Raw genomic sequence first — 20,841 nt, forward strand, 5'->3', positions numbered from 1 at the left:
GAAGGCTGATAACCTAATGCCTAGAAACAGCAGAAATATTTTGCATGATCTTCACATAGATTACGGGATTTACAAACAAACATAAGCAGCTTTTAGTTTAATTTTTGTTAAATAAGTCTAGTTTAGATGACATGATAATGTAAAAACCTCAAATATTTATTTCACCAGCATTTTTTTTCTATAAATGAAATGGATTTGCAATAATTCTAAAGATTCTTCACTCTTCGAGTTTATGAGTGCGTTGGACTCAATTGGTTACAATTAACTAATTTTACGAACGCAGTTTAATTATTTCGAATCGGGCTTTAGGGATATTTAGCACTTTTATTTACCGACTTTTTAAATTTTATCACCCATGTTATTAGCGCATGTACCGATACCAAATACATACTTAGGTAAAGAACGCAGCTGATAAAAATGTCAGTACTAATGATAAAATAGTTTATAAGTAGTCAACTGTATTGAATTGTGTGTTTTATTGACGTCATTCAACTCTACTCTTTGCCAATATTATTGGATCGTATTTGCTTAAAGGATTATTTTTAACGCTACATATTTTCATTTTTCATATACCATACTAATTTAGAGGAATGTTCCCTCGGGTGTCAAAATATTAATAAGGATTCATTGAAGAATTTGACCGGATTTTTATCAATAGAATTTATCTAAATCCCATCTCTTAAGGTGACCTTGCTTCTTTAGACCCGACCTTCTCAGAAACAACAAAAAATATGACCAAATCGAAATGGACAGGAACTTCGGCTGGTTTGACAATTAATCATGATGGGTTTTGTTTTTTAATCAATAAGAGAGTTATTTAATTGTGTTAAGATTTTAAGGTTGCATTAACCAAGTATTAAATTTAATTTTTAATAATTTATGATATATCCTAATGAAAAACAGTATGTTTAGAGAAACCATAAATACGTTAATTATAAAATTAACAAACTTAATAACACCCTTGTCGTGATTGATTGATTAGATTTGTAAGGCACTCGAAACGTGATTTATTATTAACTTTAGCCAAAGTTTACTTTTCTTTAATTAATCATCTCGAAAATAAATGTAAACATTACTGTATACGACTGAAACGTCTGCCCATCTAAACATTATTGTATTTCTTGCTGTGTATTTTATAAATCGTTCGACGCTAGAGCCGCACACAGTGTCGCATGACGTAAATATTTTATTGGAATTATTATCGAATATGAAAATCAAATTGATTGCAATCTGAATCTTGATTGGTTTTCAACGAAAAGAAAATTCTACAAAATGCGTCTAAAATCTATCGTCGAGTCACGACAATTGTATAGACTATAGAGCAGTCGCGGTCGCCCGATCTGTCAGGTACCAAGCGGGTGGGAGGGGAAGGGTCGCTACCGCGTCTCCGTGCGACGCGCCGCGCCAGGGCTCTCGACTAGCCGCCAGACGCCGCCGCCGGCTCAGTGTGTTGTCGTCGGTCAAATAGATTGCATGTGCGTTTATCATTAGTACGGTTTTATTCGAACTTGTGAAAATACTCAGTGTAAATACAATTAAGGATCGTGTTTGCAGTGTTGGGACATTTTAACTCATGTGGATTGTTTGTGATCATACATCCGGATACAAGCTCTGATGGTTCTCTTTAATAATAATATGAAAATACATGGTAAAGATTTTTGCATGTATTCAAAATTTAAATCGTTTTAGTTATATCTGATGATTTTGGCTTGCACGTTGCACGAAAGACTTATGATAAATCTATCCCTGTGTACATAAAATATAAGAATATCAACAAGGGTTCCTTCGAATATTCAAATTAGTATGGTATTGTTTCACCCAGACCACCGAAATGGTCAAAACAATAGGGACCTTGCGTCTTGGGTGACATTGACTCTCGAAATGTAAATTTGAGTAAGCGTGAACAATTGAACACGTTAGGTTTAGAAGAGTTAAGGCTGTGTGTGACCCTGTTGCGCCTACGGGACAAGCCGCAGTGGGTGGACGGCATAGTTCCGAACCGCCTAGAAAACGACAGTGGGTGTTTGAATGGAGCCAGTTAATAATAATGGTGAGATTTAATCACCGCCATAGAGGTTACACAATAAAGCTATACAGCATGCTCGCGGTTTAAATTGTAGAAACTACTTGAAATAACCAATTTTAATGACTAACAGATAACAGCTTCAATGCAGAGTATTTTAGACAAGTAGATACTAATATTATTAACAAAAAAAATTTGGCGAGCGACATCCTGTCGCCAGAAAACGTGGAGAATCCTTACAAGCTCGCTTGTGACGCTAGGCAAATATTTCGCGCAATATGTCACAAGCAGACATCAGATGTCGCATAACAAAAAAGCGGACACTTAAAGGCTTATTACACCACGCGATATTCAGACAGTCTTACTAAGATTCAGCCTAGTGTAATAAGAGTTAGCCAGTTAGCCTGTCTAATTAGACCGACCGAATGGGTTCGGCGGTGCTTACTGGCTTACTTGCTGAATATCGTGTAGTGTAATAAGACTTAGCACGCTAAATCATTCAGTCAGCGCGCGGCAGTCGCAGAGCAAAGACGTTTGTACATGTTTGTTTTCTGTGGCCGCGTGCACCATGGCGTGTTCGCAAGAAAAAAAAGTACTTTGGAATGTTTTTTATTTTTTATAGATAAAGTTAGCCAACGCTCGACACACTGATACATTGGTAAAAACAAACATGAATCTTAAATTTAGAAAGAAGGTTCGGACAATCAATCTTATTATAGAATATCTTAGCTGCAAACGATGTGTCAATAAATTTAAATAAATTTTCTGCGATTCTCTAATGACAACATACTAAAGTGTGCCAGCCTGGTTCTGTTCTTGATTTGTACCGAGACATGCCATTTTTATTGCCATATTGAATGTATGGAGTATCTATTAAATTACATATAATAATATAAATTACTAATATAACATTTTAATAGTCATTCAAACTCGGCAGCTCCTACTCTAAGGTAGTTTCTTAAGTCACATGGCGACATCCGTCACCGACTACGTACGCTTTGCAAATGAGTAAAAATGAGTTAGCATGCGGTATTCAGTCTAGTGTAATAGCGAGCTTGCTAATTAGATTTTAAGACAGTCTTACTAAGTCAGTCTGAATATCGCATAGTGTAATAAGCCTCTTAAGCGACACATGTTGCGGATCAAATTCAGGCCAATTCTATCTGACATCTCTTAGGTCTCTGGCCGGTCAAGATCTACTCGACCGCAATAAAAATAGAGCGGACGCTAACCAAATGTTTATTCAAGTAAATAAAAATATAATAAACGTGCCAGGTATTAAATTAATGCTAATTAGAAAATGTTCAGCCTATCTGTTCAGACACATCTGGTAAAGATGATGAATGCGTTCGTCAGGGAAATAAAAAAGATTTATAAGTTAAAACTGCGATCGCGGGCGGCACGTGGGACGGCAGATGTGCAAGCGCACACTGCATCACAAAAGACGAGCTTTTATCTTGCAATCTCCTCAGCTTGCGGCAGAATTTAACATTTCTTTATATGGTTTCTTGAATATTTAAAGTTTATGACAGTGTGCTATGCATATAAAATATGTACAACTTGTATGACCATAACTCTTTAAAATCTTACTACATTCAATGTTGAAGAATTTTTAGAGATTGTAGTATTCATTCTTCGGGGTCAAGTCCGGCATGAAAGGGTTTTTCTACAGATTTTATCGCTAGAACCTGCAGATACCTTTTATGGCAACCTGCGCCTGTTCTGATACGGTATTGACAACTGTGAGATATTTTACATCAATGATGGCCTCTTTGCGATAGCCATCTACCTCTCCACAATTGTATTCATTGTCAATCGCATTCTTAATCAACACATCCTACACATCAAGAATTTTTAGACAGGTTTACAAATAAGTTGATGTATTACTACTACGTTATAAATATGTACAAACAAGCGTGATTAAAAATAATCGTTTTGTTTAAAATGAAAGTTGTTTTAATACGGTCATTACTAGTACACCCCATGATTATTTAAATAAGTCTAAAAAATATCCCAATCACAAACTAAGGCACGTTCCCGCCACCTGCCTGACAGCTGCGGGGATTTATATCTGACAGATACAAAATTTCCCCTTAAGGATACCACAATGAGCAGCTGAGCTGTGTTGTATAAGGAAATGGAGGAGTCGATGAATATAAATACTTATATAAAAGGCTACTCAATCCAGTTTATTTAGATTTGACTTATTACAAAAAAAGGTTTCGTTTTATTACTTATCATAATTGTTTTTACATAAAATATAGGAATCACCATTAAATATGAATGATTCATGTGGCCATTTGAAATCACGGTGATAAAACATACTTTCTGAGCTTCGTAACCATAACATTTAATTTATAGTTATTCCCAACAAGTGTGATTTAACAGTCCCGACAGTGTCTCGTAGGAAATATGGCTGAAAATATATCGCCCTTACCCTAAACTTGTACTAAAATAGTAAAGCTACGCCTTCCATTTCTCTAGGACCGTTACGACATCCTGTATTCAATGTTCGTTTTGCGTCCATTGTATTTATTCGTATAATGAAATTATTATAACTTTATAATTATATCTAAACAGCTAGTTTTATGATTTTTTTTGTTCAAGTGGATTCGAGAAAGATTGATTTTAAGACTTGTCGGATCCGCTAGTATAATAAAGTTATTTACATGTACGTAAGTATCTATCTCATGTATTCGTACATTGTTGTTGAACTTGCAAAAATCGATTGCTTGGCTATGAAAGAAAGAAATGAATTATTCTCGTAGTCCGAATTACTGAACTATCGAGAACTAGCGTGTAACTCCACGCTAAACGCTTGATATAAGGACGCGTATAGCGGTAAAATATATGGTTATATATAAACATACTTTTGACTGTGATATACGATAAGTGACGACTTCGTGGGGAAATCGTTAATTACATCAGAAAGTAATTTGGTTAGCACCGAATACAATATCGCTATTATATCGCATGACTCGCATTGTCGTTCGATTGGGGGCGCTCCGGGTGACATAGCATCGTTAATCAAGCTTTTCTTCCAAAACTTGATTTTCAATTCTAGCGCCAGAAATGATTTCAAAATCTGATTCTATGGACAGCCATAATAATAAATGAACGGGTTACTTTGACGTGTCAAATATCAGTGGAAACAATTCTGTTCTACCTGATATATCTGTCTCATATCCTGAGAGGATGTGAAATGGTAAAATTTTGAACTTTCTCTTACATTGCTGTTTTTGTTGCTATTTGTTTGGAGTTAATTAGTTTTTGACGGGATGCGCGGCAGATGTTGTTTTTTTTTTAATTTCCTTTAGAGTTTTTATCGAGTACTGATCAGATGCCCTAAAAATGTTCATCAGAATTATCTCATTTTTGACAAGTGTTATCTTATCAATTTTATCAATCTTGTAAGTAAATAAAATGGGTTGACAAAAATCCGTTACCTTAACAAATACAAAGATTTTTTAACTGAAACTCGCAGTTGACTTTGCTTGTACGTTTCTCATTTTAATTCTGATCAGTTAATATTTTAACCCTCAGTAATGTTCAGGAATTTAAGAAATCTAGTTGTAACTTCAAGATTGACTTCGGTAAATATATATGTAGTATACGTTAAAAGCAAATTAGCGAAATTTAACACGTTTAATGATCACGGTTACACAAAAATACACACTTTAGAGTTAAAAGTTTAAATTATATATGTACCTAAATATATAATATAGGTTATTCTACACCTATGATATACTAGATGGTGTAGGATAACGTTGGACCTGAGCCAAGTTTATACGGCAACATCTTAAACTCACAAAAATACGTAACTTCTCACAGATCACTCATAGATACAATTTCAACACTACACTTTCGCTCAACGGATATGATATTTTATTTGAATGTTTAATACTATAAATGAGCTTGCTTAATAGTTTCAAACAAGTAGATCGGATTTTATACTCTTACCAGTTCGAGAGATTGAAGAAAAGAGCGTATGTAATAGGCCGGCAACGGACGCGCGAGCCCTATGTTATTTAGAGTATCCACGAGCGACTGTATCACGTAAAATCGGATGAGTCTCCTGCCTATTTGCTCTATTAAAAATAATACTCTGGGCCTACCCAACCCAAAACAATTATGTTTCGGTGAAATCAAAATTTTGGGTTTACACCACGTGCGATAAAGCACTACTAATTGTACGAAAATGAAATCTACTAATCTCTTAAAAATACATACAAATAAATAAGCATAAATTATTTTTAGTATCTTAATTATGGAAAGTTGAATGTTAAGTAAAAAGTTATATATTTTCTTAAAATAAATCTTTAACTAAATTTTAATTAAATCTCACCTAAAGATTGGTAGGTACGCTTTTAATATTTTTGACTTTTGATAACGATCGACATGTCATAATATACGTCACTGAAACTGTCACTTATATCGTTCATTATATTATTGACGGGTGACGTGCAGGAAAGTATTGTATTTATTTTAGTAGATTTAAAGAGGTTTTAATACATCAGATCCCTCATTACTTCAACGTAAAGTTATGTCTAGTAATAATCATCTATACTAATATTATAAAGAGGAAAGGTTTGATTTTTTGTTTGTTTGTATGAATTGAATAGGCTCCGAAACTACTTGGCAGATTTGAAAAATTCTTTCACTGTTGGAAAGCTACATCATTCCTGAGTGACATAGGCTATATTTCATTTTCAAAAAAAATAGGCATCCTTACTAAAATTACGATAACATTAACATTTGTTTATTATTTGATACAATTCTAACAGATGGCGCTGAGTTAAAGGTAGTTTAGTTTAGGTCCGTGTCGTGGTACCAACGTTTCACATAAGTTCTCCTACGGTTTCCCTTGATTATTTTACTACTATGTAATATAACAAAAACCTTAGCCACAGCAACGCTTGGCCGAGTCTGCTAGTTTGAAATAAGTATAAAATCAAACAATATTTTTAAAGTTAGAAATCTTTGATAGTTTTATTTTCTATTTATTTTACACAGTTCGTATCACGATCGCAACTTCGTCCGATTTTTTGGAATTCAAGATAAAATTGATATTTTTTTACTGTTGCTTTTCAATTTTAATTAATTACCTCTGCGTGTATAGTTTTAGGTTATGAATAAATATTTCGTATAGCACACCAGGGCACGTAAAACTATAAGAATTACATATGATATCTTAAATCATTTGTAATAGCAATTGAACAACAATATATACTAAGGGCCTGTTTCACAATGTCCGGAGAAGTTCCAAATAAGTTATTTGTTACTTATTGGTATGATAAATAGTATTTTTGCGTTTCACGACTGTCAGATAGCGCTATACGTCATGAAATTCGAAGTATCTTATTTGGAACTTTTATCTTTCGAATAATTTATGTGTTGCATAGCTATTTGGCACTTTATCCATACATTGTGAAACAGGCCCTTAGAGACAGATAGTGATTATTACCAGGCCCTTGTGCAAAAAATAACAAAACGTATAAATATACAAAATAGGTTTTATATATTATAAAAATGGAACACATTAAGAACTGTTTAAACAAGCATTCGACCTATATATTTACATTAGTCAAGGTTTCCTTTTCTGTACTAACGTTACCATATACGTATAACATGATTAACTGTCATACATTTCGTGTTGACTGTTTAATTGTACGTCTTCTTTTGTTAGATGCGTCGTTAAATGCTTGACGTATTGGGAACTTGAGAATTTTAGCTAACAAAGACCAGATATTTGTTATGGGCCTGATGGTATGTTTTAATTATTAATGGTTTTGACTTGGTAATTCAAACTGTACTGAATTGAATAGAATTTATTCGTAGTTAGAATAATCTATTAAATTGTATAGTAATCATTATTACCTTTAAACGTACTTAAGTAAAGTTTTGTTTTACATGAGGCGGTACACAAATTCTCCTGTTGTATCTCTTAATCGAATCCATTCGTCAACGTAAAGCGCTATGTATCCAGTAATCAACCGTTCATATTAAAATATTAATAAGCATATTTCACTAAACCCTTACACCAGGTGAAGCAAAATCTTTAGCAATTTGTCAGTAATAACAATTAAGCAACAAGGGCTAAATTTAAATGAGGAAAGTTTATCTGTAAGCGTACAGAAGTAACGATTTTTGTCAGTTGTTAATGCTAATTACTGTAATATGTCATCATTAAATATTTTATGGTATTACATACATGACATCATTTAAGGCATTTTCAGCCGCTTACCACCTGTGTGGAACTAGCTGTCAGTAGAGGTATTTTCGATACGACTCAGGGCTATTAAGGAAAAGTACAGTACGTACCTTTCGTACCTTTCCCTGAAACGTGTCAATACACACGCTAGCCCCCATGTTGTCCATGGTTGGCTGTTATCACTTTTTTAAAAAAGCTTGTCTTTGTTTAATTACCTTATGGTTTAAAGGTTTTATAAATAATTATAGCCCTGTGTTACGCAGAGATAATGTAAGTTTTGAATGTTAAAAAAACAAAAACTACTGGTCTGTGTTTTTGAGTCGTTCAAACATAAAACAAAAGTTACCTTTCTATAGATTTTTTATAATTTATATACTCACATTTTCCAAGGCATTATTTCTACCTTCATATTCTGGTTACATTTTTTTATGTAGTTCCTAATGATTAACATCATGTATACTTAATGCAATTTTATATAATGATAGTCTCGCTATCTAAGTAACATGATAACATCGAAACTATCTATCATCTATGCACGAGTGCACATGTATGCCTGGATATACATATGCTTAATTAAGATATTGTATGCATGAATCAATGAATTGATGTATGGATAACTAATTGAATAACAATACAACCTTTATTTTAGCTTTACATTGCTCCACTATTTATGTTAATTATTGCATATTGATATAGTTATAATTTTATTATTGGTAATTTTCTTGTCAAGGAATTGATTAAAATATAATTTCAAATGTGGATTTCGTATATAATATTGTAGGTTTTTAAAGTACTTAATCAATTTATTTTCTACACACAAATATTTAATAAATTTTATTTAAGTATTTACAATATTCTTAACCAACTTAGTAATAATAATAGAAAATATAAATAATAAATGAAAACAAATTTAATAAGTTTGTCCCTGTGACAGAGTGTTACGCTGGCAGCAGTTCCTTACTGTATTGGGATATGAACTTATTCTTTGAGCGAGGATAGCACCAGCTCTAGTGTTACCAGTACTATCTACCAGGCTCCAACTTAAATATTTAATTTCATGGCCCAAGAGTCTACTCTAAAGGGAACAAAATCAAAGTTGGAGGAAAGACTCTTATATTTGAGCACTGGCCCCAAGATGAGAATCTTCATGGAACCAATATCAGAGCTGGTGATGCGGCTGAAAAAGCTAAAGCCTGCAAATACATAGGTCTAGGCTCCGAATATGATTTTGTCCCATTCGGTGTCGAGACCCATGGTCCGTGGGTTCCTAAGGCTATAAGGCTTTTTAGGTAAATATAAAAAAGATTAGTCGACATCACAAGAGACCGAAGAGCTGGCAGCTACCTCGGACAAAGAATTAGTCTTCTATTCAAAGGGGGAACGCTGTCAGTATCTTCGGAACCTCGCCAAAAGGGTCTCCTCCTTTTAATAATATATTTTAATTATTACATTTTAAGGTTAGTTATTCTATTTTGTTTAATATTTAAGTCGTATATTATTTTACACATATAATGTGACGTAATTTTGGGATTATATAAACACAGCAGTAATGTAAATCGCAAAACTAAATGATAGGACAATAAAGGTTATAAATGTTTCGCATTAACATTATATTTTATTATAAGACATTGTTAGTGTAATAAACTACCTTTCCTACTAGAAAGTTAAACTTAATAGTATCACGTACCACCCAATAAAGACGATAAAATTCATCGTCGATTTATTAATTTGAGTACGCCATTTTATATCCATAATTAGATAGCGGCATATAATTTGTTTAAGAGAGAAAACAGCGTAATCGCCGGTTTACAATATAAGATCGTTAAGAATAATCGTGAAATCAAACAAGAAATTAATTCAGACATGCCTATTACTCAAATTAATAATATGATTTATATATGTTAATACAATAGCAACGCTTCAAGCAGACTCATACGATAGATACTGTTAACCAACCGCCCAATCAAGGTTTTTGTTTAATGTCAACGTCCGCTTGATAATCAACCAAATCAGCTGATTGAACACTCGCTTCGTAGGCGAACAATCAAAGCAAATAAAAATCATATTAATGACAGCGTTGTATCGAATCTGTTAGCGAAAGTTTTTGCCCGTCTGATCTTTTAGCATGATACGCAATTACATCTAACGACTCTTATACGGGTTCAATACAATTTGTACCTGACATAACTATATTGAACATGGTCCGGATGTTAACGGTACAATTGCTTAGCTTTCTAAATCGATTCACTGTCGCATTTTTAGAGAATACACACACGATCTTACTTATCTGATTGGCGAAACAATAATTACATTGAGCTGAAATTTGTGAAAGTCGCAAATCATTTCTTTCAATTCCCACAAGCTTTCATACACATACAATAAAATTGCAGTCGTGTTACAATCTAATCAATTTATTTGAAACAGTCCTAGTACTAAAATCAACGCGTGTGTTGAGAATTGAGATTATCCCTTCATTAGCAAAAGTGTGTCGTCTTTGAATTTTAAAAACGTTTTCGGGCCTTTGAAAAATCTTGTCAAGTACATGGCGTTCAATAAGACAAAGGAAACTTCACCAAAGAACAAGAGAATGTTTAAACAACTGTCAAAGCTATCATCCTTTTGTCAGTGAGAAATCTCGTTAAAAATTGCGATGAATGCACAAAAAAGAATAACTGGCATTCATTTAAAAACTGTCCGTAAGATAAAATAAAGGAACTTTGGACCCGAAATGCAAACGAGTCGGGTGAGATTGGCAAAATTCTGACAAACTGTGTCGCTCAGTGCCCGATGAGTTGTTTCAGAATTAAATCGAAAATGTTTTACGTATTGATTTCGGTCGCGGTTTCCAAACCTGTGTGAACGGTTTTTATTGCTACATTACATTTTGAAACACGGAAGAAAATGTAAATACGACGATAAGCTTTTATGGTGGATTGTAGAAATCAATGTTCTGTAGATCGCATAATAAAAATTATTTTCTTTTCATATTACATTCACAAATATAACTATTTAATGTACGTAATTTGATTTGCAAACTAATTATATTTCTGACAGATGCTAACAATTATAACGACCAAGGCTACACAAATGAAATATGATACGATTTCATAAATATTTTGTAATGTGAGCAATCCAACTTCGCTCATAAGAACTATCAGTAACTCACGCTTTCCCTTCTGATGAACGACCTAAGTTTTCATCCTTCGTGACATGACATCGACCTACACAAATCTTTTCCCTTTCATCGCTCTCTCTGTCTTTATTTACATGAAATTTCATATAAAACCCTCTCGTTAAAGTGTCAGTGTAATGGTTGGTGATCACGACGTGTCTGAATTTACGGCTTATGACGGTAACTTGTTAAAATGGATGCCTTTGAATTGTAAAATATTAAGATTTTTTAATTATACGTTTGTTGTATAGGCTATCTGGCTGGAACTTTAAGATAGTTATTATATTGTTTAATAAACAAGGACTTTTATGATTGTTACAATTATAGAAATTGTTTATATAATAATATTTAGGGAAACAGGAATTAGGTTGTTTCATGTATGCAAGAGAAAGTACATATAATACTTACGATTATGGATTACTTAAGGATAAAGAGGACTGCACTAATAAATGTAAACATGACTCCACTGAGAGTTATAACACGATACGTGTTTCGTATTAGGAGATAAAATCAATTAACATATTTCACTTTCGCTAAGATTATAGTATGGATATATATCTCGGTTGGCATTGATCAAAATCTTTGTTAAGTTAGCTGTGTCGGCGACAGATTTCTCAGTTGATATATGGCCTTTGATAGCGCTTGTCTCATTAGTGTTTTCCGATATCGACTTTTTGCAAACATAATTACTTGAACAGAACGTTACCATACTCTTTAAATAACTTGGGCCTTCGTTATAAAAGTAAATGTTATTACTTTAAAAAAAGACAGTCTACCCGTATTTGTGATCATTTACAGTATAATTGTTTTTTATTCAAATTAAAATTAAAAAATAATTTATTCATGTAGGTAACATAATGTACACTTATGAACGGCAAAAAAGAAATATACATTGAATGCTACTAATTAGACATTTACTGCCAGTTCTCAAATCAAGGGCGTTGAACGGAAGAGAAGATCTGGCAATAAACTCTCCGCCACTCTTTTTAATCGCCAAGTTTTTTTAACACAACGTTTGTAAGGAGCTGCAATAATTACACCATGTTCCAAAGTTCCATAGTTTCAAAATAAAACTATATGTCTGTATTTTTGTATTGGCTGAGTATGTTCGGCCTTGATGAAACGGCAGACTGAATATTGTAGTGCAAGAAAATAAAATAAACAATTTTGTGAGGCATGTTGTATTCCTGAGCTATTCTCATAAGTACTACTTCTGTTATTTCATTCGTAAGCAAACTTTTAATTGGCTTTTAGCTACTCCAGCGAGGCACGGTAATTAGTTGAATGCATGAACTGTGACTTTTTTGCTACTTAATTTTTTAGCCTTTTGGCTCAACATAATACACTTTGTGTGACGCAACAACGTTGTTCGAAAATGCTAATTTTGATTTAATTATTTTTTCATTTTCATATTAACTGTTTCGTATGTATAATTATAATCACTTAAATGAAGATGAGGCGTATTTATTATTTAATTTTATAATATGAAAACATTAATATCGGTACAAATTATTTATTTATATTTTGGTTTTCAAAATTTACTTTTAACAAAAATAATTAAATTTGCGTATGTACATTCAAGTCACTTGCCATATATGGATTGCTGTTCATCGCAACACATTTCTTCATCTTGACCATTACAGCGGCCAACTTTATAAAATTCACATTTGTCTTAATCACTTTAAGATCTTTTGAGGTTTCAACCCACATAAATAAACTGTGAAGTAAATCAGTGTGCAACCATAAGATTCTTTTTTAAAGTATAAAATACAGGCAACCGCCCTGGCTTCGCACGATCAACCTTAACACATATTCGTGAAAACTGCAATTAATACAATGCAGTAATTTTTGAGTTTATGACAAGAAGACAGACAAATAGACGCGGCGGAGTACTTATTTTGGATAATCTATGTTTAAAGAACTTTATTCCTAATTACAAAAAATGTATTTCTCTTTATGAGAAACTTAATAATATATACGAACGAGATAAACGTCGCCATTTGATGTTAGTCTACTTACTACTAGGCTTAATCTGATATGTATCTTAAATGCCCTGTTTGAATTGGTTCATTATGAATTTAGGACGGTAATTAATTAATTAATTGCACACCCTTACACTTAATAGACTTCTTTAAATAATTGGTAATATAAAGGTTTTTTTGAAACTACAAAATTTATAAAAGTAACCCGTGTGAAAACAGTAGGAATAGTTTATCCATCGAATTCTGTTTAATAAGTTCTATTTGTTTAACTATTTTGTGGGCACTGACGCGTACTATTTGTACTTTCATTTGACGTATGTGTTTACTAGGGTTGTCAGCCCTCCGCTTTTGACCAACGCTCAACTGTTCAAACAATACATAAACTTTATGATTTATTGATCATTCTGCAATTTAATTCTTTCGGGACAATTTAACTGTCGTTTTAGCGACCGTTTCACTCTTTTCACTTTGGTTTACTCAATTCTTTTTCGTGTTCTCCAGCCCTTTGTTTACTCTCGCTAACACATTTTGTGTGGCATGTAAACATTCATAAAGATTTCCAGTGCTTTATCATTGGTAAATCCAAATGCTTCCTGTTTCTTTAATTCTTACTCAAACACGTCCTTCAATTTGGAGTTGTTTAGTCTCAGTTCAAGAGCCACTAATTTTAGCTAATGTGCGTTCTGTTTGTAAATAAATTTGAAAGGTTTTTGTGATGAAAGTTGAAAAATCAACAACGATAGAAATATTTTTTTAAGTATAACATTCAATTTAAATTTATACTATTAGGAAGCAATTCAATGATGTATTTGTATAGTTGGACATGATGTGATTTTATGGCAGCATAGACGGCCTGATTGATAGGAACATTTCCTGGTCCATTCTTGTATTGTTTTCGTAACAGTAATGATGTGTATTTGCTCATGCAATGCCTTGTGCTATCATTATGTCAACGACGCAAATTGTGTGCAACTGCCTTTTTACTGTGATGACTGGTATAATGGAGTCTTACTTTAAACGAACTTCTAGATCTTTCTTCAAATATGGCCTTCAAATGCGTCTAACCTGTGGAAGAAAAGAGTTAGTGTGTTTAAGAAGTAACTGATTTTCTGAATTATAGAAGCTTTACATAAGAAGTAAAAAGCTTAAACTTAGTTTAAGCCGTAACCTTACTAACAAGATATTAATTTCTAACCCTATTACAAGGTACTTCACTGTAAGTCGAGAAGGCTTTTATAGAAAATTAGCCCACTGAGCGAACAGGTGATTAGGGTCATGCACTCCCATTACTTGACGACCGTGTAGACCTTACGAGAAAACCTTTACATATTTACACCTCTCAAATTAAATAATACCTCACATATGAAATTAAAAATAATTTTTAACTATGGTATTTTGATACTATAATCTTTCTTGCGAAAATCAGTGATGCGTTATCTATCATAATACCTATCAAAATACATGTGAATGATATTTCAAAATGGTTTACGTAATAAATTCCATTTTAGGTTTGGTATTTGAGTTATTAAGCTTGGTTTTCGAGAAATTTATCAGCATGAAATCTAAAGGTAATAAATTATCATTAAGTAGAGATAAGTAAATCATAACGGCACTAAACAGTGATGTCAAATTTATCATAAATTTGCCTTTGGAAAAGGGAATTTAGCTATTAAAAGATTACGTTTCAATTAAATAATAACTGGCCGTTGTAAATCTTAAATTTATTTCTATAATTACAAAAGTTGAGTACCTATAGAAATGAGTATAAATAGAATAGTATAGCTTCTTGTATTCAAAAATATAGTATTGGTTAATGTAATATGTACTGTTCGTCAGCGTTGAATTTTGTTCAATTATTGTAAACGAAAATTATTCACAATCGTAAAAACTGTGTCGACAGGTTCTTTTCTCTCGACGCGTGCACTTTGCACGTCCTCTACCCTTTTCACAAAATCCAAGGTGACATTTCTCTACACTTTATCTGATAAACGAAACGTGGGGTCCGTGGAAAGTGGCGGAACAATCATTGTAATTCCAACAATGTCCCTATCACCGAATGCCAGTGTTATACGGTTTTGATAATTTTGTACACTATTTAATCGTTTCGTAATGTGCGATAGTCGTTTGTCTTTGAATATATAGACTGCCATAGATACTGTTACGTAAATGCCTATGGCATTAATTTGATAGATTTATTTTTTATCTCATTATTGATAAAAATAAGCGAAGTAAATATTGGCGGTAAGAAAAGTGAAATTAATTTAAAAATCAAAAAGCCACAGTATTCTTAGAATTACAGTAAATATGAGTTATGACCATCCAAAGCATTGTTAATACTAGCAGATGGCCGGAAATTAAATTCTAAAAACCAGATGTGAGGATATCTATGTTCTAGTCAGTGCACAACTTAATTACTTATATGCAATCAAGAAACGTGAAATATATACATTTCAATATTTATATAAGAACTTATATACAATAACGGTGATAAATTTCTTGAAACTGTTATTGATTTTCTAACGGCGTTGATCTATTCGCCAAACAAACCAACATGTTCTTAACACAGTTCAAGAGTTCCTCAAGAGAAGGCAAACTACTAAATCCACTGTTACCACTCAAATCATTGTTATCTTGTTATTACAATCCCTTTGACTATCTTTGATAAACAATTATATTGGCAAATTCTAAACTATGACAAGTCACGATATTGTTGTTTAACGAGAGTGTTGCACGCAAATATTACAATAAATTACTATTATAACTACTGTACCTTTCAAGGATACTGACTGATCTACTTTAAATCAATAGGAATGTATAAGCTATTGGTTAAAGATTACTACGGGCAAGCCAGGATCATCAAAAAATTAAATATGAAATATATTTAACCTGTCGTTAATTTTTTAATAGGTCGTCCCTTAGTTCAAAATTAAGATGACAATCGATAGAGCTGGTAAGCCTCCTGCGCCAAGAAGAAGCTCCACCTACAAAAGCTACGATGAACTTGGTCACATCGATAGAGGCAAACCACTTAGACATCGTCACGGTGGTGTCGAAGATCTTAGCGAATTGCAATCCAGACCACAAAGATCATACGATACCCACGATTTAGACAATATAACTCTCCTTAGCTCTGAAGAAATACAACGACCGAAAAGAAAAACAATTGAAGGTCTTGCAAGCGGTTTTAGAAGAACTTTCTCTGTTAGAAGTAAAAGGGACGAATCGGATGCAATACCTTTGGATACATTTAATGTAACCGATGAAAACTTCGCTACCGTAAGAGGAGCGCCGTTTGGAAGACGTAGATCTCTTTCTAGAGACCGTGAATCTTCACTCCTGGGTAGAAGCTCGTCTGAAGGAGATGTGAGAATGCCGCCTCCTCGAGCTCCACCAGTCAATCCCACTCCACGTCTGCATCGATGTCTTCGCGTTCTTGGGGGAAGCTGGAAGAACCTTTTACTATGTGAGTCTTCGGGACTTATCACTAGCTTGCCTAATAAGAAAACTCCTTATTAATTGCTAGGAAATTGTAGTGCGCTAATTAACACTCTCATCACTAGAACAATGCGTTAACATAACACTTAACATTTAGAAATCTAAACTCGTCTCATTATTCTCCAATTGAAACGGCTGTTAACCATTTACCGCGGTGGCCCCGTCTCTGGTAATTATTAGTACGACGGGTACAAATGACCAAAAGAGGTTGGTGGCTTTAATTCCATGGCTTATCGTCAAGCTTGACTGCACTAAACGCTTTCTTCTTTTTAAATTACATAATTGTTTATATTTAAAATGCTGATTAATTAGTTGTGGACATTTGATTTATTATCGCGTTATATTTTCTCATCGACATAATGATCGAATAATGATGGCGGTATTCATTAATTTTCCTGTAATTTATTTTAAATTAGATGACGGTAGAGTTTCGTTGTTTCAATGAAAAACAATTCATTCAGTAAGAAACATCTGTTCGCTATGAAGGTCATGCCCACGTCCAATAAAACAGAGTCACCTATAATACTATACGTTAATAACGCTTAGAAACATTAGCCTTAAAATAAAAATAGACTTAAGTAATGTGTAGGACGAAGATTGTAATCTGCATTGATACCTGGGCATAGGTTTCAATCTCACTTATCGGACTCGTTATTGACACAGTTTGTAAAGTGTTTTTAAAACAACTATTTTCGAAGAAAAACAGTAAGTAAAAGTAGAGCATAAGGGGTGTAATGCAAGCTTATCTCTCGTGTCGAGCTGTACGAAGTGGTCTCACTTAGAAAATTGCCTTTTTAATTTTCCATTACACTGATTTCAGCCTCCAAGCACATAAAGATTCGAGTTTGTGTTCTTATTTCCCGCGTCTAGTCAAAATGTTTAAAAAAATATTAAAAATAGTAGTTTCACTGAGTATTTTCATTTACGTATAGCAGTGTTGGCCTAGTGGCTTCAGCGTGCGACTCTCATCCTTGAAGTTCGACCTCTGGCTTTGAAATCAATGGACTGTCTTTCTACGCATTTAACATCACTCGAGTAAACCAAACCAGCCGTCTGGTTTAAGCAAAAAAGTCGACGGCTTGTGTCAGGCACAGAAAGTTGATCACATACTATTATACGATACACATAGGTGGACACATGATCATGAAACAGAAACAGAAATCTGAGGCCCAGACCTAAAAAGGTTGTAGCGCCTCTGATTTTCACTTAATTTCATTAACTGTACATTCTCTTAAAATACGACAACATTATACAATATGATAAATTTTGTAATGCTATTACAGTCAAAACTATTGTGTTATATATACAAATATACATCGAAGGGACTATTCATATTTGGTCGTAAAAACCGGTAGTCGTGACAGCCGATGACATTGTTATTAAGTACCCGCCGAGACCTTAGATTTCGATCAATATAACCGGTATGTATAAACGATGTCCTCGTATACGGTTTTGACTGTACTTATTTAGAGATGTATCCACGAATCATTTCTGCTTGGTCTAATTCAATTTGTGTAGCTGACATAACACGTCTAATGTTCGAGGGTCGATGCGGTCTGTCAGCATTTATTCAACATTCACATGTAGCGGGATGACAACCTCTCTCTTAGCTAAATTGCTTTTGTTATTTAGATAAAATAATGGAATCGACGTTTTAAGTTGGTTTCCCATTGTAATGCTAGTTAGAGATTATAAATGCTAAACAATTTTATAGAATTACTAGCTGACCTGGCAAACGTTGTTTTGCCAGGTATATAATTTATAATAAAAATAGGGGTTGATCGTAGAGTTGAAAATTTAGGGTTGTATGTATTTTTTAATGCTGTTGAAACAGTTGATAAAAAAATAAAAAATTCTCTTAAAATTGAAAAATAAATATTTAGGGATGGATTTCCCCTAACACTTAGGGGGATGAAGAATAGTTGTATACTCAATATGCACAAAACAAATTCATGAGAATCGGGATTGCCGTTTCGGACGAGTTAAACCACAAACACCGCGACACTAGAATTTTATATATAAGATTTTAATAGTTTATTAAAATGTGTAAATGAAAGTAAAATTCTTACATGACTATTCATTTATTTTCCAGCATGAAGCTCTCTTTATGTAATAATTAGGAATCTACTTTAATGCTCTTGATTTTTATCGTTGTGGTGTCTATGTCTTGTTCCAAATACATAACTGTCATAAGATTCACCTTGAATGAGAAAAGTTTATTACCTTGCTCTTGCACGATGTGGTGAATAGCTGCCGCACATAGATATCATTATCACCTAATAACAAGTACAGTTATAATTCTTATCAATTTTTGCACGACGGAGGTCAATTTCGCCACCTCACGTAGTCATGGGTTATCTGCACAGTGCACGTATCCCCATGAACGGGAAATATCTTTATGTTCGTCGTTTTAGACAAATACGATATCCTGCTTGCGTCTTATATTTATTTATAGCAAGTAGTTTATGAAGTAGCGTCTGCAGTTTAGTAATGTTTCCATACTTGATTAAGATAAAGGCCAAAACCAAATTGTTACAAAAATGGGGCTCTCTATAGTATATTACAATCATTTTCTTGCCAATCCACTCCAATCGACTAATATGTGGTTCAATATAATCAATACTAGTAATACTATACATAATAGTAACTATTATGTATTAATACAATAACAGTCAAAGTGAATTAATATAGTTAACAAATTTTCGTAAATCTGACAAAGATAGAGTCGGCTAAGCCTTACCGTCGCCTAAATTAATTCTCCACAGTAACAATTAAGGTGAACAATAGAGAACCATCTCCGAAGATCTTTGTAAGACCTCTAATTCAACCTAAGCCGAGGGATGATTGTATTGTCTATATGTTTTGATATTGTTCTATTAAATTACTACAGGAGTAACATCTATTGTGCCTTCACTTAATCATGATTTAATTAATCATACATACGGTTTTTCCGCTCTTATTGACATTACCACTTTTTGTTATAAGTTTTTCTTTATTAATCTGCTGTTGATAATGCTATACTGCTTGATGTCACGTTATTTTTAACGTATTGCCTACAGTATATCTGTGTAGGTTATCACTCTTGTACGCAATTTACGGTCTATGTTAAGAAAAGTCCAATCATTAATAACAAATCAAAATATCATTAATTTCCAACAAAAGAATTGCTGTATTCAAGAAAATTTCTAATATTTCTCATATTATATTTGTAAAATGGACTGCTACTAAACCGGCTTCTTTTAACAAAATACCCGTCCGTAAGTGGCCATTGTTTCCGAAGATATTTATCGTAATCCAAATGGCACAACTGCATTCTCAAAATTTATACCTTACCAGGTTGTTATAAGGTTGAAAATCTATTGACTAAGTAATTTAAAAGCGGTATTGTCCATGTTATGTATAATTTTAAGCTAATTGACACATACATGAAAGTTACTATAATGATCTGTAATAGGCAGGAAAACTGCTATAACATTCATTGGCAGTCAATAATTCGCTGCCTGCTTCTGGTATCTTTGGAAACGGTAGTAATTTACTACTTAATTATTTATCTATGTTAACATTATATCCAAATCAGTCTTATATAATTCATTATACCTATTAATATCATTATAATCTTTTATAATTCCAGGTACTTGGGTGTTATTTTGGTTTTCTTTATTATATTTAAGTCATTTCTTGACCTCTATTTTTACTAAATCGCCAGCAATACCATTTTATTCACCCGTGAGCGAAAAGAAAATAATTTTCTTTTGTTCTGCTGAAAATGCGTCCATCGTCTTTGTTTCGTGTATTACACACTTCTCCAGCAAAGTCTCATTTGCGAACACCTTAATTTCAGTGGCAACGTCTGTAAAATCCCTGTCGTCATTCATCAGAACAACAATGGCGTTATAAAATGTTGACAGGGTTTTAATAAACCGGGATAAAGTCTTTGTGACTCAAGAAACGGTTCCTT

At 33.2% G+C, this 20,841-nt stretch overlaps 1 protein-coding gene across 5 annotated transcripts in view; it reads left to right on the forward strand.

Moving 5' to 3' along the window:
• Positions 1-20,841, forward strand: part of LOC110996721 (caskin-1) — a 200,367-nt gene that overhangs the window by 96,669 nt on the left and 82,857 nt on the right. For 2 of the 5 annotated variants that reach the window (XM_022264534.2, XM_022264533.2), the window contains exons 1-2: positions 1,418-1,648; positions 16,296-16,851. The exons of 1 other annotated variant lie outside the window; for it this stretch is intronic. In XM_022264534.2, coding sequence (XP_022120226.2) covers positions 16,320-16,851 — 532 coding nt within the window. In that variant the 5' untranslated portion in view covers positions 1,418-1,648; positions 16,296-16,319. 2 more of the 5 variants (XM_022264535.2, XM_022264536.2) reach the window with 2 other exon arrangements.

This window comes from Pieris rapae, chromosome 8, assembly GCF_905147795.1.
Source record: "Pieris rapae chromosome 8, ilPieRapa1.1, whole genome shotgun sequence".
NCBI lineage: Eukaryota > Metazoa > Arthropoda > Insecta > Lepidoptera > Pieridae > Pieris > Pieris rapae.